Raw genomic sequence first — 25,596 nt, forward strand, 5'->3', positions numbered from 1 at the left:
GCCTTTGAGTAAGTATCCATCGTTCACGCTGTTTCTCCCTCATTTTCAGAGCTAGAGTTGATTTGATATTTTCTAAATTTTAAATCTGTTGGCCAGCCCTGAAGAAAGCCATTCCCAGACCATGTAAATTTTTGAAAGATCCTCTCTGTATAAATGTCTTGAAAAACTGCTCTGGCTGGGTGGCCCAATTGGTTGGAGTGTTGCTGCATGCACCAAAAGGTTATGGGTTTGATTCCTGGTCAGGGTGTGAATGGGAGGCGATTGATTGATGTTTCTCTCTTACTCTGATTTTTTTCTTTTTCTCTCTCTCTCCCCTCTCTTGTCCTCTCCTTTTTCTCTCCCTTCCTCTCCCTCTATAATCAATGAAAACATATCTTCAGGTGAGGATTTAAAAAAGAAGGTCTTGGTAAACTTAACGCCAGGCAAGTGTGGTTCAGTGATTGAGCATCAACGCATGCACCAGGAGGTGGCCGGTTCGATTCCCAGTCAGAGCACATGCCCAGGTGTGGGCTTGATCCCCAGTGTGGGGCATGCAGGCAGCGGCCAATTGATGTTCTCTCTCATCGATGTTTCCATCTCTCTCTCCCTTTCTAAATTCAATAAAGAACAAAAAATTTTAAAAAGAAGGTCTTGGTAAACTTAAAAACACACACACAACCTTTGTCACTTCCTTGAAACAAAACCAGTCTTTTCTCAAGGTCAGTGGTAGACTCTACAGTCTCACCTCAGAGTGTGCCACTCTGAAAGGTGATCTTGAGTATGCCCTTAAAATAAAACCCTATAAAACAGGAACTCCGTAGTCATTTAGTAGTGAGAAACCAGGTCTCAAATCTGAGGCATATGAAATTAATATTAATGATAACAACAATCATCAGCATCTTTCTCCTTATTATTATAATTTATTATTCTATAAAGGATGTCTTCTTTAAATGTAATTGACAGCCTAAAGCAAGGCAAAGCATCCGTTCTATGAGAGTGTTTGATATGAAGGAAGTGTGAGTGCAAAGGGTTATAATGACCTCAGTGTGTTTTAGGATGAATAAGAGAGAGAAAGGCTCGACCTGAGCAAAGAGAAGCAAACTTCCAGGAACATGAGGACCCTGAGTTAGGGAGCAACCACATGTTAGGGGACCTTTCGGGTGGGGATCATTTTTCCCCCCCTAAGCATAATGGAGCACCATTGGAGAATTTCACCATTAAATGAATTAACTCAATTGACTTATAGTTTTTTTAATGAAGATTTTTCTTCTTGTGGTTCAACACAAACCACACAACAAACTTTCTTCATCACTTTGTGGACACCGTTCAGTACCCTTCGGTGTATGTTCATCGCGGTGATGCAGATCTCTAGAACTTGTTCATTTTGGAAAAGCAGAACTCCGTGCCTCTGAAATGAAAATGTGCCCCGCCTTTGGTAGCCACCGTTCTATTTTCTGTTTGTGTGACTTTGACTGTTCCCGATTACTCAGTAAGTGGGTTCATGCAGTATTTGTCTTTTTGTGACTGGTTTATTTCACTTAGCATAATGCCCTCAAGATGCATCTATGCTCTAGCACGTGACAGGATGTCCTTCGTTTTTTAGGGCTGAATAACATTCTCCTGTGTGTGCGGGCCACACTTTGCTTCTCCATCCACCCAGTGGTGGGCACCTCTTGGCTGCCACGAAACACGAGTGTGCAATGGATTTATATTTTATATAATCTTGGCTGTTATGTGTATAGTGAATTGGGGGGGGGGCAGACTCAGATCCTGGGGAGTCCGGGAAGGAAGTGGTGGCAGTAGTGGAGGTGGCGACAGTGCAGCTGGGACTAAGGTGTGGCAGAGGAGACACCGAGACGTGGAAAGACAGAGGCTGAGCCTCGGAGGCAGGGTCTGAATGGCATGTTGACGGCTGAATGGGGCAATTTAAGAAGGGAAGGGCCCAGGTCTGCGGCCTACAAATCAGAAAGCTCAGTGCCTGGCATGCAGTGATCCTTCAATAAACATTAGCCCTTCTTACTATTGTTACCCTAATCCTAATTGCCATGTATGGATTGACACCGGCAAATGCAACACAGGAGGCAAGGCTCGACTGTATGATCGCCCGTAGAGATCACAGGATTACAGACAGTTCCTACTTGGCCCTAACCCGTCTCTGTTAAGAAAGCTGAAAACTTGGTCCATTCCCTTAGACTTCTTTCCAAGGACTCCGAACTCGGCCATTCCACACTGGTACTGCCTTCCGCTGGTGTCCTTCAGTGTCATTCCTGCAGCTGTGGAGACCTGGAGACCTCTCCCTTCCAGCTCCCTCCATTCTCTGCCCCCTGCCACACGGCTTCCCCTGTGTCTCCCACCTCCAAGGGTTTCCTGTGCTACCCCAGCCTGTCGTCTGGAATCACCAACACCAGCGCCCCCACCTTTCTCTGGCATCCTCGAATCGACTCTTCATCACCCCTTCCCATGTCAGCTCAGCCAGCGATTTCTTGGTCTGTTCAACTTTAAGTGGGGTTCCTTTGCATCCTGCTTTCCCAGGGCCCTGCACCTTTTCTGGTGGGCAATGATCTCAGGTGATTACGGTATGTTTTCTTTGGGGATGATTTGACTAACTTTCTCTCCTAACCCCACTCAACTGTACGTTTCTAGGTAATGAGTTCCCTGTCGGTTCTGGCTCATCATTTAACACCAACACTGCTGGGCCAGAGAGGCTCAGTGGTTGAGCACCAACCCATGCACCAAGAGGTCCCAGTTTGATTCCCGGTCAGGGCACATGCCCAGGTTGTGGGCCCGATCCCCAGTAGGGGGCATGCAGGAGGCAGCCAATCGATGTTCTCTCTCATCGATGTTTCTCTCTCCCTCTCCCTCTCCCTTCCTCTCTCTCTCAAATCAATATAGAAAAAATATTAAAAACAACAACAACAACAACAACAAAAAAAAAAAACACCGTGACCTGACACTTAGTAGGACCTTGGCTTATTTGAAACAAATGCATAAGTGACTTTCCAGAACTATCATCTCCAAGAAATGCTCCTGTATCACTCTTGTGTTTGTGACGTTCCCTTCTCTAAACCACTGTGGATGTTCCGTCTGTGCTTTTCCTCTGAGGGTTTCGTGAAGGTCTGCCCTTTACGTCAATTGAACTGTGTAGAACTCTTGAGGATTGAGCCAATGCTGTGTTTAATTCACATCCTTTCCCTTCCTTTTGCTCCTCTTTCCACACACGTGCCAGGGCAGCAGCCTCTGCCTCGCTGTGCCAGGCACTGAGCAGGTGCAAGCTAAGCACGTGTCTGGAAACTGCATGAGGGGGTATCTAATAAGCGTTCCCTTTCTAATTTTATCTGGGATTTTAATAATTCACAGTTCTGCTAGATGTCAGGGGGGTACTTTGTTTCCAAAGGTTTTCCAGTTTGTTTAATAAAAGAACTTTCAGAAAGCCATTTGTACCAATCACTAATTTGTGTATTTTTAGATTCTTTTAATAAACAGCTCAATTGAGTCATGAACATCAGAGGGAGAAGAAGTGTCTATAAGCTTTACATTTCTGCTATCGACTGTGACCTAGTGAAAGTGACAACTATATAAAAGTGATTGACAATCAACAGCTTAAAGCAGCAATTTTCAACTGCGGGCCATGAGAATGTTTAAAACATGCAACACCTGACTATTTAATCAGGGGCACTGACCTCTTTTCTGTCAAATAGAAAAATGACAACAACCAACACAACAATAGCCGTCTGGAGTGAATGAATCAAAACGATACCTTTTTTTTTTTTTTTTGTCAGATCGGAAAACTAGAATATATATTTTTGGTGTGTCGCAGAATTTTGGTAATTAGTTTATGGGTGCCATGAGATGAAATAGTTTGAAAATCGCTGGCGTAAAGGAATACTCCACATCCGTCCACTGAGCAAGAACCTGCATAAGCAGCGCAGGATCCCCAAGTCTGGCGAAGAGAAAAACAATTTGAGTGGATTTTATTTTTATTTATTTATTTATTTTTTTATCCTCACCCAAGGAAACCTTTCCATTTTTTATTCAGACAGAGCAGGAGGAGAGAGAGGAAGAGAGAGAAACATTGACATGAAAGGGACACATCGAGTGGCTGCCACCTGCACAACCCAACCAGGGCTGGGGACAAACTGCAACCGAGGTACGTGCCCTTAACGGGAACCAAACCTGGGTCTCTCTGGACTGCAGGCCAACGCTCTTACGGCTGAGCCAAGCTGGCCAGGGCGGAGAGGTGCCAATCGAACACACTTTATTCTGCTTTTGTAGAGGAAGGTTTACATGTGTACAACTCAGTGCATGGGAATGGAGTTTTCAGTGGGATAATTCGTTCCTCCGAGCTCACACAGTTACCCATCTACCTGCCAGTCTGAGCCGTCAAATAAAACTCAGCGTATTTGAAAAGCAGACAGGCAGCTCTCAGGTGTAGTTCTACCTGCCTGTCACTGTGTGCCCCCTGCACTTTTAATTGAGGACTATTTAGATTCTCATTCATTTGAAGGTTACCACACACCACTTCTCATATCATCCTCCCATAACCTGTGCATCCGTAAGCCAATGGGAGCACAGGCTTGTGCCTGCAGAATCAGTCAAGCAAACGTATTCGTTTCCCAAATGATCTCTGAAGAAAAAGGTAGCTGATGTCTAAGGACAGGGCAATGGGAAGCTGAAGCTAGACGCACCGGCATCTTTGGTCCAAAGCAAATGGATTCCCCCCAGGAGGGCTGTGAGGATGCTCGGGATCAGACATACTTGTCAGAACTCCACTGGGCTGGCTGTCATGTGAGAACTCCCTGCAGGTGTGTGCACCTTTATCTTGTCACCACAGGCATATGACTACCTTACCTCTGGGCTGGCATTCCAGTGAAGGAAGAGCAATATATTAGCGTTGTTGCTTAAACACTGAAAGATAAGGAGGACGTTTAGGTATAAGCAAGTAGAAGGCGCTCGTGAAATAAGAGATGCCATTCTTGGACTCTGCTGCTGAGAGTAATTTTAGGAGAAAGATCTATCTTAAGGAAAGTTCTTCTCATAGGGCTTCATCCCCTGCAATGCACAGTTTGCCTCAAAGAGGGCTGGGTGGGTTGCCAATAACAGCCACAAACTTATCCCATCCCTGTTTGCACAGATCTGTTCAAGGTGAGTCTGCTGTTTCTTTCATTACCCTTTATCACTCTGCTCCTGACACTGGGATTAGCTGTGTGACTTGCGTTGGCCAACTAGATATTAGCAAATACCATGCAAGCAGAGGTTGGAAGGTGCTTGTGAGTTAGCTACCCCCTCACTGCTCTTGAAACTCTGAGACTCATGCTTGCCTGCTGACTAAGTCTGAGCTAGCTTTCTGAGAAGGCCACACAGAGCAAAACTGAAGCACCATGAAAAAAATCCCCCGCCGTGTGAATAAAGACAATCTAGACAGTCGAGCTCCAGTGGTGTGAGCAAGCCCAGGTAAGCTAGTGCATGCTGCTGTCACAGAGAAATGCGAGCTAATGAATGATGTCGCTTTAAACAAAGAGATGTTGGGATTGTTTTGTTACCCAGCAAAAGCTAACTGTTACAAGATTATAAATGGTATCAATCCCTGGGATGCTGCAATCTCTTTTATAAAACTTACTCTAGAGAAGTTGAGAAAAGATGAAGAAAGAGTATTCATGCCTAACTCCAGAGATGAGGGGGCTGTGCTTAATATTCATTTTAAATAATTACTTTATTGGAAAAGTAATGCATGCACACGGCAAAGAAAAGTCAATGAGGGCAAAATGGTACACTGGGAAGTGTTAATCTCCTCCTACCCTGAAGCCTCAGCTGCTCTCCCCTGAACAACCACTAGTATCTGTTCTTTGTCTGCATGAGTATATGCAGGCATCCATGTGTACACGTCTTCATATACAAATGTGATCATACTACACACACTGCCCTGTACCTTTCTATTGTTCCACTTATTGACATATAAAACACTAGTCAATAATTATCATCTTCCCACAGCGTTGCACTGATACCTACCTCATCCTTCCCATGTCTGCACAGCATGACGGTGTACACGCTGTAATATGGGGCTGCTCCAAAATAGACGTAACCCCGGACAATATTTGGATTCCATCTAGAACCAGCAAGGACCAAATAAAATACTAAAATGGAAGAGTCCCTGGTCCATGCCTAGAAAGGAAGCTGATACAGGTGGTTTATCAGGGACCTGTCACCCCAGAGGAGGTGCTCCACGCAGGGGTCAGGCAATAATGGCAAAACAATTCAAAGAGTTGAGATAGTTAAAAATAGAAATGGCCACATGCACAGGCTTGCCGGCACACTTCGCCCCCAATCAAGGTACGCCTCTCTCTCCTCTCATCCCCTCTCATGACAGTTAATATGTATTAAGCATCTCCTATGAGCTAAGTTCTTAGATGCACAATCTCATGTAGTCCTAAGAAGGGTCTTCTAAGATGGGTCCTATTGCCATCCCATTCTACAGATGAGAAAACTGAAATTTACTGAGATGAAATAACTTGCTCAAGGTCTGCAGTGGAGGAGTCAAGACCGAGCTTCTAATTATACCACTGATTCAGGAGCCTCTTAGGTTTCCCCTAGACCGTCCCAGGGCTGAGAGTACACGCCTCGAAGGTGGCATGGCGGGTGGCACCGGGATTGTGATATCAGCTTTCTCGGGGCTACAACTATTGCAGTTGGTATGTGTCCTATAGATGGATTGGCACAGCTTCCCACGGGCTAGAAACATCTAATGGAACCACATAATCTTTCTATATCCTACCACTGCCTCGGGCCAATGCCTGAAGGGCAGTTCGGGTGATTTTAAAGCTCTAGTTAGATACTATTTTGTTAAAGGAGGAACATCCCAACCCACTCCCAGGGAACTTGGAGCCCAGAATCAGGCCCTCCAAGCCAAGGACCCACAGCTAGAACACAATCCTTGTGAGAGCAAGAAGTTCGTCATTGCTGTTCCCCGCTATCTCTTCAGCACCTATTGGGAGCCCTGTTAGGTATTTAGTGAACCAATGAATGAGTAAATCTGGAACAAAAGGGAAGTCCTAAGACGGGTGTGGAAATCAAGAAGTATTTCTAATGTCAACAAAGAGCCTCATGGAAGAATCGCTCAGTTTTAGAAAGTTAAAAAGGAATATAAAAAAGAAATACTTGGCACCTGGTAGAGTACCCCATAAATGCCAGTGAAAGACCAGAGACTTCAACAAATGAGGCTCTTGTCTCCAAGAACTTTTAACGGGCAAGATGCAGAGAAACATGAGAGGCTGTGAGCTGTCAAGCTGGGAGTTCCAGAGTCAGACTAAAGACCGGAGACTAAGACCGAGGGCCACAGCCAGGAGGCATGCCCCCTGCTGGAGCGGCTCTCACAGGAGGGGGCTCTGCCAGGAAAGGGAGGAGGAAGACAGGGACATGGCTGCAGCAGCTTCACCGATGCCAAACTGGGCAACCTATAGGAGGCCCTGGGTGAATACAACAATTTCTTGTGGGCTGAAATGAAAGGGCATGATTGTACCAGACAAAGGCAACTTCATTTTATTTTTTTAATATTTTTTCTTTATTGATTTTAGAGGGAGAGAGAGAGACATCAATGAGAGAGAACATTGATTGGCCACCTCCTGCACACCCCCCACTGGGGATTGGGCCCACAACCTGGGCATGTACCCTGACCGGGAGTCAAACCAGCAACCTCTTGGTGCATGGGTCGAGGCTCAACCACTGAGTCACATCAGCCAGGCAAGATAAAGGCAACTTTAAAAACATGGTGATATGTTTGCTGCAAACATATCAAAGTTGGTTTCATAAACTTTGGAGGGGAGGAGAATGATAACCTCTTCACATGTGGGCAAGATGTGATCAAATGTTGACGTCAGTCTTGAAATCTTCCAAGACCCTGTGTTCCTGTGGTCAGTGTCTCCTCCCTGTGTTCCTGTGGTCAGTGTGCCCTCCCAGCCCTGTGCTTGCACTGGCTGACCAGCACCGCCTCTCACTTTGGCCACTGTCCACAGGTAGACCCCTTCCGGGCAGGAAGTCTATTGCACTTATAAGCCCATGGAGCACCCGTGGTAGGCGCTGGATTGTATTTCTGAGGAGGTGACCTGTCTATCTGTGCAGACATTCGCACCCCCTGCTAAGTACTGGGTATTCGACATGCATTGTGAACTTGCTGTTTGTGCTATTGGTGACTTGAAAATACCGTATTAACATGCATCACATAACCTCTCACGAAAGCATCTCTGAGCATGTGTGTGCACACAGGTACGTGTGTGCATGTGTGTGTGTGTTCGTGTGTGTTTGTGTGTGATGTGTGTTGCCTGGGCATGCATGTGTGTGCATGCATGTTCTTGCATGTGTGTGTGTGTGCCTGTGTGCAGCAGAGCAGAATGTGTATCCTGGTCAATGGCATGCAGAAAGCAAGTGGTCATCTTCTCACTGTAAGTTTCATTAGGGTCCCAGGTATTTTGCCTGTTAGGAAAAGGATGGAGGACCCTGTCTTTACAGCCTCAGCAGGATGATTGGGTATTTAAGAAGAGTCGGCATGACTCAACAGGTTCTAGAAAATGTGCCAGGACAGACTTTCAAGAGAGGCCCTCTCACCTTGTTCAAACCAGTGGGCATTACATCATCCACAGACATGTCACGAAAGAAGGAATGAAACATGGTGCGCATTCGGCAGCGGGGGTTTCTACAGCAGACATCCGGAGAAATGCCAAACCCTTCCCGGCGGCTGCAGATGAACACCAGAGAAAGCCCTTCTCAAAACAGCCGGCCCAGCGCACGCACCCTACCCCACCGTGTCACCCACCTCCTTTGTACTCCAAGCAGGTGACAACTTCATTCAGTTGTTAGCAACAAGAGAAGGGATCGATTCCCTGCGAATGCCCTAACGACTGGAGACTGGGACACAAACCATAAATGGAGACTTTCGGATTCCAAGTGAAATTATAGTTTGCCCTGTGAGATTGCACAATAAATCAGGGGAAAAACCAGTCAACATAGGACTCCGGGGTCACTGAAGTGATGTTGACACATTACAATAATGAGAACTTGAAATACCTCATGCCCTATTGATTTTTAAGCTGAATCATTCCCACTGCAGAAGATTACAAGACTCTGTCTTGGAATCATGGCTCACACGGGAGATGCTGATGAAAAATACACCCAATCCAATCAAAATGAAAAGCTTTACTTGTACTTATCACAAATCTAATATCAGTGTCCCTAGGCTGTGTAATAGGCACTTAACCTACAATGGAGGGGGAAAAAAACCCACATTTTTTCCTTTTAATTAAAACGGTTCATATTTTTTCCTTGCACATAGCTCTCTGCCGTGTCTATACAGTAAAACGTACCCCAAAGTAAACAGGCACAATGGCTCGATTAGCGCACAAAGGGCAATTTCCGTATGCTTTTCTAATTCCAGGGTAGCTTTCAAGCTCCCTGCATCACCATATCATTTTGAAGAATGGAAAATCACGTCCTAACAACCAACTTATTTCCTCGTCAATAGGAAAAGATGCGTTCCGCCAGCACCGGGCCTTGCTGGTCTCCCCTTTTCCCTGAAAAGTGCTGTGCGGAGCCGCATAAACACAGTTGTGGGGGGGCCAACTGGTGACCTAAGTTAATTACGAACCTGTCACGGAATCGCAGAATGGTAATAATTTATTTTCACTGTTGCATTAACGATAAGTTGCTTTTCGCCAACGGGCTGTGCGGAGGGAAAAGACGCTAGAACATTGCTGCTTGCGGTAGACCCGGGGAAGGGTAGTGTCAATATTTTAATTGGAGGTCAGATATAACCTGGGCCACTGTATTCCTGATGCATGTTGTTCTGGCACAGTTCAGAAAGGAATTCCCCACATAGCTTGCGTTCGGGTGAGAGGGAACGGGTAGATGGAAAAACCCTGACTTTCCTCAATAGGACTCTGAAAATATCACCTCATTATGATAAATACAATGATTACTTAGGTTTACCAGGATTTAATACCTAATAAATATTCTGGCCTAATCCATTTTGGACATTCATTCTTCGAAAACATGTACTGAGGTCCTAACATGGGCCAGGCATTGTGCTAGGAATTAATGACATATCGGTCACCTGTTCTCTGGCTCCAGGAAGTTTACAACCTATCATTACAATCTAATTGATGAGATGGACACCTGCAGGCGAAACCTATGAGTCTAACATGGCCCGATTACAGAACAAAGCTGACAACGTTCTGAGGAGCTGGACGGAAATGAATGAATGGTATTTAGAAGCTGACTGGTCTTCCTGCTCTCGCATATATCCTGATTGTTTTTCCTCTACTAACTTGATCTGCTGATGTCTTGCTCTTCCTGAAAATATATATGTCTGCTTATCAATCTCCCTAAATCCTGCTGTTTCATTAATGTGATCCACCTTGGAGTCGCTAGCGGGCAGTTGTTACCTTTTATCGTGGCTGCAGTTGAGACCTAGGTTCTTCTTTATGTGAATCCATTTATGAATACGACTGAAAGCAGGTGACTGATTCAAGGCATGCTGTCACATTTGTTGGTAGAAAACAGATCAAAAGTTGGTATAAAGGGGGTGCTGGGGTCACCCCACATGATCTGGTTCTGTTGCAGCACTCCAGAGAGATTCTCTGCTGTCTGCACACCAGCTTCTTCCGGCAAGCCTCCTTCTGGGGTTCGAGAAATCTCCAACAAGTTCATTCGCAAAGCTGAGAACTGAAGAGCTTGGAATGCAAGTTTGTGGAGGACGCTAAGCCTGATGCCTCCTTTCCACAGCTGACCCGCCGGTCCCAGCTCGTGTCACCGTGGGAAGACAGGTCTGAGAGGCACTGGGCGAGCTTCTGTCTTTCTTGCAGCAGGTCTACAGCACAGTCGTCAAGCATGCTGTTTATGGGCTCAGTCTGCACGTGCTCAGACCCGGGGTCCGCTCAGTGTGAGCTAAACCATCCTGGGTAACGTGCAGTCTGAAACTGCTCCCTCATCTGTAACATGAAGACAAGGAGCGCTCCTGCCACACAGGGTGCCTGGGAGGGTTAAATAAGCCACTGTCCAGTGCCTCCCACAGGGCCTGTCAGATACGCGACTCAGTCACTTTAACCGTGATGGCTCCCCCAAAGCATCAGGGCATTGGCTCAGAGGCATTTGCTGTGATTTGCTGAGCTCAGTTCAGCAAGGGGCAACGCAGAGTAGTGACAGTTTAGATAACAGTGCCTTAGCTGATATGTTCAAGTGGGCAGCCAGACCCGACTCCCCTCTGACTGTTTCCCTGTAAGCAAAGACTGCAGCATGGCGACAAGAAGTTCGGCACCGAGACGCAGTCCTAGCCGTTAGGAAACAATCTAACTCTTTCTTCCTGCAGCGCCTGCCTAGCTCACAGCAGCACCCCCCCCCCCTTCACTTATCCCCGTGAATGGCAGGGAGCCACCCGCAACACCTGAAGAACCCCAGACGAAATAAAGTTCCAGAAATTAGATAACGCCATTATTTCCTTCCGACAAGGTCTCCTTCGCCACTTACGTCGACAGTCGGTTCTAAATCCACAGGACAGAAATCAAAAAAGCACGTGTAATTTATCAACAAGGCCCGTGCTGCAAGGCCCTGGGGACCCCTGGTCATTCTCTACAAGGCACCACCCAGTAGCACCGTAACGTGCTCGTTAATGTCTCATGGAATCTTTCCATAAACATACGCTTGTTCTTGTCAACATTTTGTCCTGTCACTGCAACAGATGGCTTTTACACGGCGGCCTACGAAAATATTAAATACTTTATAAGCCTGTGGAAATGGGCAACGCCTTTGGAGGACCGAGTCGCCCCGCGAGGAATGTAAAGCAGCCACGCGGGGTTCTGCTGGAAGCAGGTACCTTTAAATCGTGCGGTTGAGCAGAAGTGGTCACCATCAATTTCACGTCGTCACTGAAGGGAGACAAATGATGAGGGGCCCGGCTCGCCACAGACAGATCTGGGCCATGCTGAAAGGCAGAACAGTCTGCAACTGAGCGCTGTGAAATATTGCAGGGTGTAAGCAGGGAGGGTTGCGAAATCCACCTCTTGGAGATCTAAGAGCCCGAAGAAGCCTGCGTCTGTCTGAGATGGTCAAACAAAGTAAGCTTAAAGACACCGCCATGCGTAGAGGGACAGGAAGGCAGCTAGCGGATAGCTCTATAAACCCAATTCCATTTATTATTACTTTTCAGAGTCAGACGGATGGATGTTTACCCAACCAATGAGTGTCGCCGTCCCCGCCAACCCTGAAGGTGTGACCAACAGATCTGGGAACGAGGTTCAGATCATCAAATCACAGTTACAATGCCGGGCTCTCCAGCCAGGCCGCCTGACTGCCTCTGAGGGTGGCATCTGGCCAAGTTCCCTACGCTCGGGGCTTATGACACAGCCTGGCACGTGCTGGGTGCTGCATAAGTGCTGGCTGGTCTCTGCATTGAGTGCTGTGTGTAGGTAGACATAAACATGAAGTGTGGGTAAGGTTTTCTGTTTTTTCTTTTATTGGTTTGTGTGTAACCGGCATGGACTTCCAATGGGCATCGCATATTAATGTTTGACATAATGGGTATGAGTGAAGGATGGCCAACGCTCCTGGGCATTTATCCCAGGGAAGGGAAATGCCTGTCTATACAGAAACCCTTCACACAAATGTTCACAGTGGCTTTGAATGTGTTAGCCCAAAACAGCCCAGATGTCCTTCAATAGGTGAACGGTGAAACAAACGGAGGCACATACCACATACTGTGGAATATTACTGAGCGTTCAAAAAGGAGAACATGATTTATAGGTATAATAGCTTAGATAAAACTCCTGGTCACTATAACAAACCGATCACAAAAAATTAAATACTGCCCGATTCCACTTAGCCAGCATTTTTTGAAAAAACAGAATGTTAGAAGCGGAGGACAGAGGAGCAGCTGGCAGAGTTCAGGGCTGGGTGGGTGACGGCGAGAGGAGGTGGATGCGTTGGTAAGAGGGACCTTTGTGATGGAAGAGTTCAGCATCCCATCTGTGGTGGTAAATTCATGGACCTGCACACGGGATAAAGTTGTCTAGGACTAAACACACACATACAAATGAGCTAGTCCATCTGGGGAGGTCTGAATGAGGTCAGTGGGTTGTAGCAACGTCAATACCCTGGATGTGATGTGACACATGGTCTTGTGAAATATTACTATTGGGCCCTGGCCAGTTTGGCTCAGCGGTGGGAGCGTCAGCCTACAGACCAGAGAGTCCTGGGTTTGGTTCCCGCTAGGGGCACATACTAAAAAATATATGTGTGTGTGTGTGTGTGTGTGTGTGTGGTGTGTGTATGTATATATATTTTATTATTGGGGGAAACTGAGCAGCGTGTACAAGGGGTCTCTATGTTTTATTATGACTGCATGTGAATCTGCAGTCACCTCAACAAAAGTTTCTAAAATAACCACTGCCGACACCTAAATAAAGGTGAGGCGTCTGTGTTTGCAATCCATTTAGCGACGACCAACCTGCTCCCTGCTTATTAAGAACCACCCTGAGCACAGCCAGTGTGGCTCAGTGGATTGAGTGTCATCCCATGGACTGAGAGGTCCTGGTTCGGTTCCCGGTCAGGACACATGCCTGGGTTTCGGGCTCCATCCCCAGTAGGGGGCGTGCAGGGAGCAGTCGATGTATCTCTCTCACATCGATGTTTCTATCTCTCTCTCCCTTTCTCTTTTTTGAAAAAACCAATAAAACATTTAAAAAAAAAAAAAAAGAACCACCTTGACTCTCTACACACATTGCACAACTAGGTATTAAGGGTAAACATTATTTTTTGGATGTAACGATGCCTAAGTTACACCAGTTAGTTCTAGGTGTGGTATGTTTGGTTGCTACCTTTTAAGGAACCGAGATCTGTCGAGGGTAGTGCAGAGGTTCCTGGAGCTACCTGAGTGGTGCCTGCCTTCCTCTGAAGTGTTTTATTATTCTGAGCCGGACCTCCTGAATCTCCCAAGGTATGAAGTTGAGTCCAAGATAAAAATATTTTATCTGCTCTTACAGCAAATTGAAAGGCTATATAAAGGGTTTTGTTATTGCAGTGTTTTCATAAATATATAGTAAACATCCTTCACAGTGGGAAATGCAGCCCAAAATACAATTTTCCTACACAGCCATCTCGTGGCTCTCACAGGAAGATGAAATGACCCAGAGATGAATAAAAAAATAATAGTATACAACTTTTAGCAGCCTACAGTCCCTGACAGGCACGGGCAGCTGGGAGGATAAGGATCATGATTTTCAGTGCCTTCGATGAATGACAAGTGTCTGCGGCGTCCAGGGAATGTTGGTTTCCTCTGTGGCCAAACCATCCCGATTAACACGGAGCCTTATCGTTGTCAGAAATTGCCAACAGCCAACCACGCCACTTCAGAGTGCCTCCCCACCCCTAAACCTTTGCCAGAACATTGTTTCAAATCAAACAACTTTCAGAGGTCTTTTTCATTTTTTTAAACCACTTTTCAAGTCCTGCTGGAACACATTTTCAAAGCAATTTGAATTGCCTGTATCTAATACACAAGATCTATGTTGATCTCTAAGCTCGTTTACGTCAATGTGGGGTGAGGGGCTGATCCCAGGTCGTAGGAAAAATGGAAGCTCTTTTTGTTTTGAACAAAGTATTTTTTTGTTATGTAAGTAGAGCACATGTGTTGACAATGAAAGGAATAGAGGTATAATTTTTGAACAGCTTCACTGGGTACATTGATACACAACCTCACATGCTCAATGTGTACAATTTGATGAGTCTGGACATATGCACCCACCCATCATACCATCAACGCAATTAGGGTAATAAGCATGACCATCACCTCCAAAAACATCCTGTGTCCCTTCTGTGTGTGTGTGCGTGCGTGTGTGAAGAACACAGCATAAGTCCATCCTCTTACCAGTTTTGATGTGCACGACACTACTCTGTCAACTACAGGGACTGTTGTATAGCAGATGTGTAGAACTTACTCATCTTGCATAATCTTTTTTTTCCTTTATTGATTTGTAGAGAGAGAGGAAGGGAGAGGGAGAGACAGATAGAAACATCGATGAGAGAGAATATTGATTGGCTGCCTCCTGCATGTCCCCCACTGGGGATGTGGTCCACAACCTGGGCACGTGCCCTGATCGGGAATCGAATTGATGAACTCTTGGTGTGTGGGTTGATGCTCAACCACTGAGCCACACCAGCTGGGCCACCTTGCATAATATTAAAAGCAAAACTTCCATTCACCCCTGCTCCCTCCCCATCACACTCCACAGTGACCACAAAGGTAACTCCCTGTGATATCTTTTGCGACTTCACCACGCATGGAAAGCGTTCTCGTTGGGTATGTTTGTTTCCTAACACAGTATTCCAAACGCCTCTCAGGAATCGAGACTCATGATCACTTACAACATTGCAGGCATTGTTTCAGGTCCGTGCAGACCTGCCTCATTCCTTGGAAGCTTGCTGACATCAACCCCCTCTTGCTGGGCAATGATTTTGCTCTCTCCAGCTTCTCCTCCACTGTGCACTGTGCTGCGGTCAACAACGTGTGTCGTGCAACCTTGAACAAGGACACGAATCCTAGAGGTGCAAATGCTGGGTCAAAGGATACTCACTTTTTCCAAAATTAAAATTTCCAAGCCATCTTCCACAAAAGAATGGAGCATACCACACTTTCTCCAACCGTGCACAAAATGCCTATTTCATCAAACATACTGTTTTTCCATGTGATGTATGGAACAGTTATATATACAGATGAAACGTTCCCATACATAAAAATATATGCCCATATATGTACACACGTACAGGTATATGTGACCATATTTTCATACACATACTGGTATTTACATTTGTTTTTCTGAAAACAAGGTATGTGCTCTTTGCCGGTTTTCCTCTGTATTATTAGTCAGTCTGTTTATCTATCAACCCATCCATCTATTCGTCTGTCCATCCATCTATCCATCCATCCATCCATCCATCCATTCTGCCAAGATTATAAGAAAGTTAGTGCTAATGAGAGGACCACAGGGACTTCCTAGGGCTAAACAAACATGATCTATGTAAGATTCACTTTTCATCAGTGTTAGAACAAAGATTATAAAGGCTTTGAGTCAAAAAGAGGGGAAAATGAAGTCATGAAACTTTAGTTTCACATTTGATTACCAACCATCTACTCACTAGCTACTAGTAACCATAGAAAAATCACCTTATGTCTCAGTCTTCCGCCATGAAAATGGGCATCATAGAAACATCTGCATCCTAGGGCTGCTGGGAGGGTTCCATGTACTGATTTGTAACCAGATGTTAGCACCTATATGGCTCATCGCAAGCACTCAAAAGACAGTATTGGTGATAATGATAATAAAATATAATTCTATCTATTTAGCAATCAGCTAGTGCATCACAACAAAACCTGGTTTCTTTTTCTACCAGGAGCAGCAGTTGAAACCTAAACCACTTATAACATCAATGTGACGTCGACATTTTTAGCTCCCTAGGCAAATGGATTCAGCCAGAGTCCATTTTCCCTTTGTTGGAAGCACTTTTTTCTTTTAAATTTATCTTTCTTGTTGAAAATATTACAGATGCCCCCCCTTTTTTTCCCTATTGACCCCAAACTCCCCACTCTCACCCCATCCTCCTTCACCCCATATGCATATAAGTTCTTTGGTTCATCTCTTCCCACTCCCTCCACCCCAAACCCCCTTCCCTCTGAGGCCTGTCAGTCTGATCCTTACTTCCATGTCTCTGGATCGACTTTGTCAGTTTATTTTGTTCATTAGATTCCACCTATTGCCCTGGCCGGTTTGGCTCAGTGGTTGAAGCATCGGCCTGCGGACCAGAGAGTCCCGGGTTTGGTTCCCGCTAGGGGCACATACTAAAAAATAAAAAAAATAGATTCCACCTATAAATGAGCACTCTTTTTAATGGCACACAAAGTTTATCACCCATGGTCTTTATTTCAAAAAGCAGATTCACATTAACGTGGAAATACGTTAGAAACCAATTCTAATGGATATGGCATTTAAATGGCCATTTTAAATCCAACTTCCCATTCTTTTTTTCTTTTAGTCAATTAAGCGAGATATATGTATTTTAGCACTCTAGACTAATAGACAACACTTAAGAAACTTATCGGATAGTCTTAGCCGTGTGAGTTTATTCCCACTTATTCACCACTGAACAACAAATTCCGGTTTAATTTTAAGTCATTTCCTGAACTAACACTTAGATGGAATAGGTATTCCACAGAAGCCAATTTGATGAACTGTGTTAAGAAAAAAAATCTGACGATAATAGATCCAACATCAGCCCTTTGACAGTTCAGAAATGGGATTCACTCCTTGCTTTCTGCGTAAATGTGAGTTCATTGGGCCTGAAATATACAGGAAGAACTGTAATGATTTCCACTTTAGTTCAGTTCCTGGACTGTTTTGGGGGTGGAGGAGGGTGGCTCAGGGGCCCCTTTTTATGCCTTTGACATTGCTGGATGGCCAGACCCAAGTTGTTCAATAGGGTGACCTTTTCCTTTGCATATGAAAAGAATCTGTGCCTTGTCGGTCCATTCTGTGATTCTGAAACTTCACATTGTCTATGGGAGCTACGGCCCAATACTTAAGTAATGTACAGTTGGGTCGAAGGCTGAGGGATCAGTTGGCATGACTTCGGTCCCATCATTGCTCTCCACCGCCACAACTTCCTCTTCCTCCAACATTTTGTATCCAAGATACAAGACGTTTCCTTTATAAAGTATAAACCCTTAAGAAGTTCATACCCTTAATAAGAAACACTTTAATGTAAATTCTTCCATCCAGTTATATATTCATTCAACTGAAGTTTATTGAGGTGCTCGACTCCCAGCTTGTTTTTTTCTTCTTCACTTTTTGGTTGTTTTTTTTTGAACAATCACATGTACATGTTTAAAGGCAGGTTTACAAGATCTTTTCTTCTTCTGATGAAGAATACAGCGTCAAACTGGCACTTCTATTTAAAAATCTATGCGAGTTGCTTTTCTCTTGTTAGGTTTTACTACAGGCTGAAAACCCAACAGAGAATACAATAGGCATAGTCATTCCCATGGTCCAAATGAGGGCAGATAAATAGAATCGCTTCAGCAAAATCAAGTCAGTCCTCGATAGGTCCAAATCCATCATCACACCCCACTTGTTATGGACCACACTGGACTTCCTGGAAAAGTCTACAAGTGCCAGGAAACTAAAGAGTTAAATTTCTTGATGACCCTTTAGGAGGTCCAAGTGAATAATTTCTCTCTAGTTTTCCAGTACCACAATTAAGTAGGGACTAAAACAGAGATTTTTCACCCTGTAATTATGCCCTGTTCTAAATGCTATTGTTTTCTTTTGGTGGTTTTTGTTGTTGGAGGAGATCAGGTAAAGAGAATTCACAAGTTCTTCTGACCCTGCTTTAGTGCATGTTGAGAAGTAGTTAAATAGTGAAAAATGAAGCTGTGGTCATTATTATTCACTCTCATCCAAAAGTGGTTGGGGTAGTGTTCTTGATCAACCACCCCAAAATAAAACAAAAATTGTCTTTTGTCTCAGTACTGAAGTGAAGAAATTGCATGAACAATTATACTTCTGTGCATTTAGAAACACATTTTAAAGAGCACGGCAAAGTGGTGAAAAGCACAGACGATGGAGTTTTAATCCCAGCTCTGCCACTTGAAAGCTGTGTGTCCGTAGGTAGATTTCTCAACTCTGCTGGGCCATGGTTCTCTCCTCTTTTTTTTTTTTTTTTTTATCCTCACCCGAGGATATTTTTCCATTTTTTGTACAGATAGAGTGGGAGGAAGAGAGAGGAAGGGAGAGAGAGAGAGAAACATCGATGTGAAAGGGACACATCGAGTGGCTGCCACCCGCACGACCAACCAGGGCCGGGGACAAACTGCAACCGAAGTACGTGCCCTTAGCGGGAACTGAACCCGGGTCTCTCCGGACCATAGGCCGACGCTCTAACTGCTGAGCCAAACTGGCCAGGGCAGTTCTCTCCTCTTTAAAAGTAGATCATAACAGTATCAACCCTGGCTTGCTTTGGGAATTACATGGGCTAATATTTTAAAGCGTTTACCACAATATGAAACACTAGTTACGTCTTTCTTAAATAAATAAGCAAATAAACTAATGTGCCCAACCTTTAAAGATAAGGGGAAAATCACAGTGTTCGAATTCTGAGGGGGAAGAACAAAGGTTCTTAAAATGACTGTCCCATGACTCACTTCGTGATGTCTTATTTCCCTTCGCCTGATGTGAGTACCCTAGGAAGAAGTCTTGTTTTCCATAACTTGTCAGAGGTAACCCTGAGCAAATCAAAGAAAGGTAGGCACAAAACCACAATGACCCATCGTGTTTATCAGGAAAGATGCCAGAGTAGGCAGCTGTAAGTTTAAAGTCAAATTGTAAGAAAATGCGGACTTTCTAATTTTACATCACGATCCTCTTCACAGTCTCCACGTGATTTAAAAAAAAAAAAATTAATGACTGAAATTCACACACCTTTTCCATTCTCTTGAAAAATCAGACCATGTGTATATTCGTCATAGAACCACTGATTCCACTTAGGGAGGGACCTCTCACCTCAGCTCTGTTAGCATTACGAGCTGGACAGTCTTTTGTTGTTTGGGGGTAGAAAGCCATCTGTGCATCCTAGGATATTTAGCAGCATCTCTGGTCTCCACCCTATAGAGGCCATTGACACACCCCGCCCCAATGTGACAACCCAAAATGTCTCCAGCATATTGCCAAATGTCCCCGGAAAAGAAAGAAGTGAGAAAATTGCCCTAGCTGAGAACCACTGGCTTCAGGCACCTGCTGAATCCCAATTTTGTGTATCTTTCCAAATTCAGAGGAGTTCATTTCAGTGGTATCTTGGTTTACTGGAGTCAGAAAAGTCTGGAGTCTAATCACTTATTCTAATTATAAAAAGTCTTGATGATCACTCCCCTGGCCCTAAATTATGCATAGCAAGTCCTACCTGGCAGCAGCGCATCAAGGACCAGAGAAAATGCGGTGGGGGTCCCAGTCCAATGCCTGATGCACAGAGGCAGCAAGTGCCCGGACATCGTATTGCGATTCCTGTAACTGGCCCGGTGTGACCACATCATTCCCTCCTTCATCCTCATCATGATAATAAACATGGAAGGCTTCCATCCACCCATGCAAATAACTGTAAGTGATACAACGAGCACTTCCCTCTCGTTAGCAAAAGAGCAACTGATTTCCTCATGAGTAGAGATTTCCAAGAAACGACAAAGACTATGTCAACCATCGTGTGGCCAACGCAGATGCAGAATTAGCACGAAGACAAAAGGAGAAGCTGGCAGAAGCTTTCCTAATACATGTCCCTTCAGCGGTCCTCTCTCCCAAGCCAACACCAGGCATCCAGGCCAACTTGACTCACATGGTCGTGGCTGTGTTTTCTGCATTGGGTTGAATGTGTGAGAAAGTCAGTACTGAGGACTAGGCCTCCTGAAGGTCCACCTCTGTGTGTGATCAAGTACATCAACCCAGACTAGGAAATTCAGCCAACTAACCAACAGCTGCAGGGACGTCAGTGACTACTGTCTCTGTGAGTGAAAAGACCCAGTTTAAAGAACAGTGCTTTGGCCGATTAGATAAACAAGAATCCAGAATTCCAGACTTCTAGTCTATAGAAGTAGAGGTAAAGTCACAAATATGCCCACCATTGCATAAGGAAAAAAACAAAACAAAACAAAAACAGCATGCCATGCTAGCAACGTGGATACACTGTGTCTGCTACAATTGTATCATTTCTCGAGGACTCTTCTCTGGCCTCCTTGACATTGGGAGTAGCTGAACGATTAGTCACCACCAATTAATGTGAGGGAACTAACACCTGCTCTTCTTGCTCTTCCTTTAAACCCAACTGAAATCATTTCACGAGAACTTGCAAATACAAAACTGTGTTAAGAACATCCAATTGATCCTGTTTACCTTCCTACATCAAAGTCCCCAGACTTCACAAGCAACTGTGAAATGGGGCCTTCCAATACCCTGTACATTATGCACACACCTCAGCAGAAAGAACGCTTTGAACATTTTATGGAGCAGGAAAAATTGGAAGTGTATTAATCTAAGCAGTGAAATTGGGCTTTTTGTCATGTTTAATTGCTTGAATTCATAACCTAGTTTTGCTGAATTAAAAAACGAGTCGCTATAGCTAACACAAGCTTTTTGGACACACACACACCACAACTTTTCAGAGAAAATGCATATCTATAAAAAACAAAAAAAAAAACACTTCTGAAAACTGTTAGAAACATTATTAAATGATGAAATACGAAGGTTTCCAAGTCCAGCCCAGGAGCTGGAAGGCAGCTTTACAAGATTTCTCGCTTTCTGTCAGTACTGAGTGGACAGAGGGGGCAGCACGCACTCCGGATGGCCAGGAGTGCTATTTTGTTCTACATGATTCCATTCAGATACATTAAAATGTATAATTAAAAAACTCCCCATGCCCTTATGTGCTCCTGCTTACTATTGCTCATAACACCTGCAGACACTCGCCTCTGCGGGGAAAGGCAGGAAGAGTCAGAGGACAAAGAGGGGCCCCGTGAATGTGTATGAGGACCTCACGTACGACCACATCTGGAAGTGTCCAATCCACATCTGAATAAGTCTAAAGTGGAAAAAGCACGAAGGGTCCATGCTTTTCCTCCCTGTTTGTTTTCGCGTTTGTCGGGAAATCAACACAGGATGGGGACCGGAGTCTCATCAACAACATTTTGTAATAATGCCTTTAAAATTACTTTCAGAGCACTTACTCCAGCCCTCTCTGTGATAACTTTGAGACGAGTGCATCAAAATTTAAAACTAGCTAAAATGTAAACATAAATAAAAGTTTAATTGATAAAGCTTTATTATTATTTCATAAATGCTCTTTTTCTTTTGGACAACATTCCATTTATCTGGCATGGCCACTTTGCTCAACACCTGATATAAAAGTTATAAATTTAAACCGAAAACAGGACCAAAATATATTTTTCTGGACACCAGAATGGTTATTTAGCTCAATACTGACCCATCAAAACAGGTTCTTTGTAATAAAACAGAAAACAATGAGGAATATGTTTTCATAGTCTCTTATAATATTCTCAAAATATGACCACATATTTTCAAAATCTCTCAATTATAATTTAGAGGAAGGAACTTGTTGCTAAAAGCCCTTTAACCAAAATCTATTTCAACTTTGTGTCATACTCATGGGGAGGAAAAAAAGAAATGTGGAGAAAAAAAAAAAAGAATAAACTATTTTTGTAATACTTAAATAAATTGGTCTATAAATCAAGGCTAACGGTTATTTCTACGAAGTCCAAGTAAATACAGGTTAAAATGAATTCAGAGTCTAAAATTAAGAAAGGTAATAGGGAAAACAGAAGTTAGAAGCACAAGGTTATAGGAGACAAACATAAAAAAAGATCTGTTTACCCCAATAAAGTTATAACAGGCCAAGTGCCCTGCTCTAGAGACCCATCAGTTGGTGACAACAGAGAGAAGATTCAGCTCTTTTCCTGTAATAAAGGCTTTCTCCAAGAGTCTATTTGCTTGGTTAAAACAAAATGACAAGAAAAGTTTAAATATTCACTTTTTAAATAAGATTCGTGTACAGTGGATTGCCTCCTATTCATTAACTCCTGTGCATGAGCAGACAATATCAGAAAGGAAATCACATTCCAATTATCCTTTGGGGTGCAAAACATCTGTTAAAATAAAAATGTAGTAGAAGATATCAGGAACGCTTTGTGTTCCAGATGCAAGAATAAAGACAGAAGGGAGGAAAGAAGGGTGGATGAGAGAGCAAGGGAGTGGGAGAGAAGGAAAGAAGGGAGAGAGGAAAGAAAGAAAGAAGGGAGGGAGGAAAGAAGGGAGAGAGAAAAGAAAGACAAGGGAAGGCAAGAGGAAGCCTTCCCCCATAGGTAATACTTGCTGGCCTCTTCCGAGAAGCCATGTTCTCGTCATCATCTGGGAGCATTCTAATATTGAGGAAGCGCTGGCACGTGTGGGGAGTGTGAGTGGGCACGTAAGAGTTGAAAAATCCTTCTTTTATGACAATCAGAAAGCTGCCCGCATCCCCCATCAACCCTGTGGTCAGCAGCTGTCGCTGGTTGACTTCAGTTGACTTTAGTTGGAAGAACAACCCCCTTCCAACTTAATCACGGCAAACCAGAAAGGCAACTTATTCCATTTCACAGGCGCATTAATGCTCCTGCCCTTTGGATTTCTGAAGATACATATTGACCTTAAACAAAACAATTTGCTACCCAAATAAAGAGGATTACACAATCAGTTTTGACTGCCTCCATCATAAACTGCATTCACATATGTGTGACCAAAATTAAACCATATAAACAATGAGTGAATTATGAGATATCTAAAGATACGCAAAAAGTGACTCTCTTTTTTTAGTCAGTAATTTAATGAACATGGTAATAAAGCGATTGTGCCAACCAAACTTTTGGATTCAGAATTCCCCTTGCGCCCCTATTAAGTGTGTGCGTGTGGGGGGGGGGCAGCTCTTTTGTCAATAGACATAAGTAAAACCACCAATTTCACTGTAATCTGAAAAGAATGGCTAGCAGGATGGGCTGAGACAGAGTCCTCTAGGTGATCCTTCTAGGCTGATAAATGTCGTATTCAACACTTTGCATATTTTACAAACGCTTGCCAGTTCATTCCATCACTTTGGAAGGCAAAGCACACTCCCCTCATTTGATCCCTCCAAAAGGGCCACTCCTGTTCCATTTAATAAAATGGCCCAGAGCCCATTTCTCAAGTCCAAGCGTTTGCAATGTTGTCGGGTTCACGTCCGTGCCCGGGGAGCCAGGAAAGCAGAGCGGAGAGCGTACACCCGCGCAACTGGCGCGGTGGACATGTTGACACAAACATGCAGTGCCTATTCCCACACACGCACACGCACGGCCCACCGGAACGTGAGCCTGCCAACTTTCCCAATGCACGGCCCATCTGGCCAGTGGTTTCATCAACCTCCCATTTAAATAACCGCGCAGCCTTGCAAAGCCCCTGCGAGCCTACTGGGACTTGCACGCCTTTTCTTATAAACGCTTATTCATCTCTGGAAATAAAGTTAAACGGAGTCAATGGGCATGGGCAATGAAGTTCCCCGTGAACTTCTAGCCGGTAAAGAAAATCGATTCCTCCCTGGGCTCCCCTATCACTCCAAACGCCCCTCGCCCTCCCCGGGCGGTCAGCGCCCCTGGGTGCGCGGAGGCGAGCCCTGAACCCCGCCTGCACGGTCCCCGGGGCGGCCTTACATACCGTGGCTCGTTCAGGCGCCTTGAACACAGCCGCAGCCCTCCATCGCGGCTCCGCTTTTCCCGGATTCCATCCGCCGCCAGGTCCCTATTCTAATCAGCAGCCCCGGAGGCGCACACGCCGCCACCCTCTCTGCGTGCACGTTGGACAGCGGCTGACAGCGGCTCCTCTGCCACAGGCAGCCAAAAATGTCAATTTGCACACTCCTCCCCTCTGTCGCCCGCCCCCAGTCCCCGTTCCTCTTCCACCCCCCTCCCGTGAGTCAGTGGGCTTCAGGAAGCCTCTGCAGACGCTGCCTGCTCTCCATCCCTCCCTCTCCCCCTGTCTCTCCTTCCCTGACAGCATTTAGAGCTTCCTCTCGCCTTACCTGAAGGGCATCTCCCACGACTGCAATTAGATGCCAAGATTTCATTGTCGGCTGCAAAGTGCCTCCTGTTTCCTCCCCGGGAGAACGCGGGAGAAGTCCGAGGCAACAGCGCACGGCCCCCACGTGCGAGCAATGTAAATGACTCCAGTCCTCCGCCGAGCGCGCTGTGCCGCGCCCGCTCGCCCTGGCTGCCTGGCAGCCTGACACTGTTGCCAGCAGGTGCAGAACGTGCGGGGAAAGAGAGAGAGCGAGCAGCCCGAGCAAGGAGGCAATCAACACGGAGACATACACAAAGGGAGGCCACCGAGGTGCCAGGGACGCTGCAGCACCCTAGCCCAGCTCCCTGGGTCGCCTCGGCCTCCGCGCCAAAAACGCTCGCCAAATTGGACGCCCAATGTTTTTGCAAAGTCTTGCAGCCAGGGGAAGGCTGTGGATGCCCAGGCTGCGTGGGTCCCGCCTCCACGCTTCTCCAAGCGCGTGCAAAGCACTGAGCTGGCAACGCTAGTCTCTCTCTCTCTCTCTCTCTCTCTCTCTCTCTCTCTCCCCCTCTCTCCCGATGCACGTGTCCCTTCCCTTATTCTTTCAAGCATTAAATATGTACCACATGACAGAATAGGGCACCTTGCAAGGTCCTCCGAGTCCACACTTGACAACCAATTTTAACTCACCAGCAGTGAAATGTCTAAAGGCAGGATATAAGCACTTCCAATTACTTACACTACTCCTGCATTATTCACAATGTCCACGGGACAGTATTTACGACGTCCAATATGCTACTACACATATAAATACAGTAAAGGATGGAAATCCCATGGCGCTCTTCCCCGAAAGCTGCTGACAGGATTCCTTCAGTGTTTCCTCCTAGAAGCGGCTGCACTATTGCAAGTATTTGAGACCTCAGACCTTCTCACCCATGATGTTCTGAATGAGGATGTCTGAGCCTGCTTG

General features: G+C 45.2%; 1 protein-coding gene across 4 annotated transcripts in view; it reads right to left on the reverse strand.

Moving 5' to 3' along the window:
• The window catches only part of RBFOX1 (RNA binding fox-1 homolog 1), a 1,464,646-nt gene that overhangs the window by 1,033,399 nt on the left and 405,651 nt on the right, over positions 1-25,596 (reverse strand). Inside the window, exon 1 of one of the 4 annotated variants that reach the window (XM_036278890.1) lies at positions 24,649-24,714. The exons of the other annotated variants lie outside the window; for them this stretch is intronic. Within the exon in view, the coding sequence (XP_036134783.1) occupies positions 24,649-24,693 (45 nt within the window). The 5' untranslated portion in view covers positions 24,694-24,714. Of the gene's footprint in view, positions 1-24,648; positions 24,715-25,596 lie in introns of those variants that run through there. 4 annotated transcript variants of the gene reach the window in all.

Source organism: Molossus molossus, unplaced genomic scaffold (assembly GCF_014108415.1).
Source record: "Molossus molossus isolate mMolMol1 unplaced genomic scaffold, mMolMol1.p scaffold_m16_p_3, whole genome shotgun sequence".
Lineage (NCBI taxonomy): Eukaryota > Metazoa > Chordata > Mammalia > Chiroptera > Molossidae > Molossus > Molossus molossus.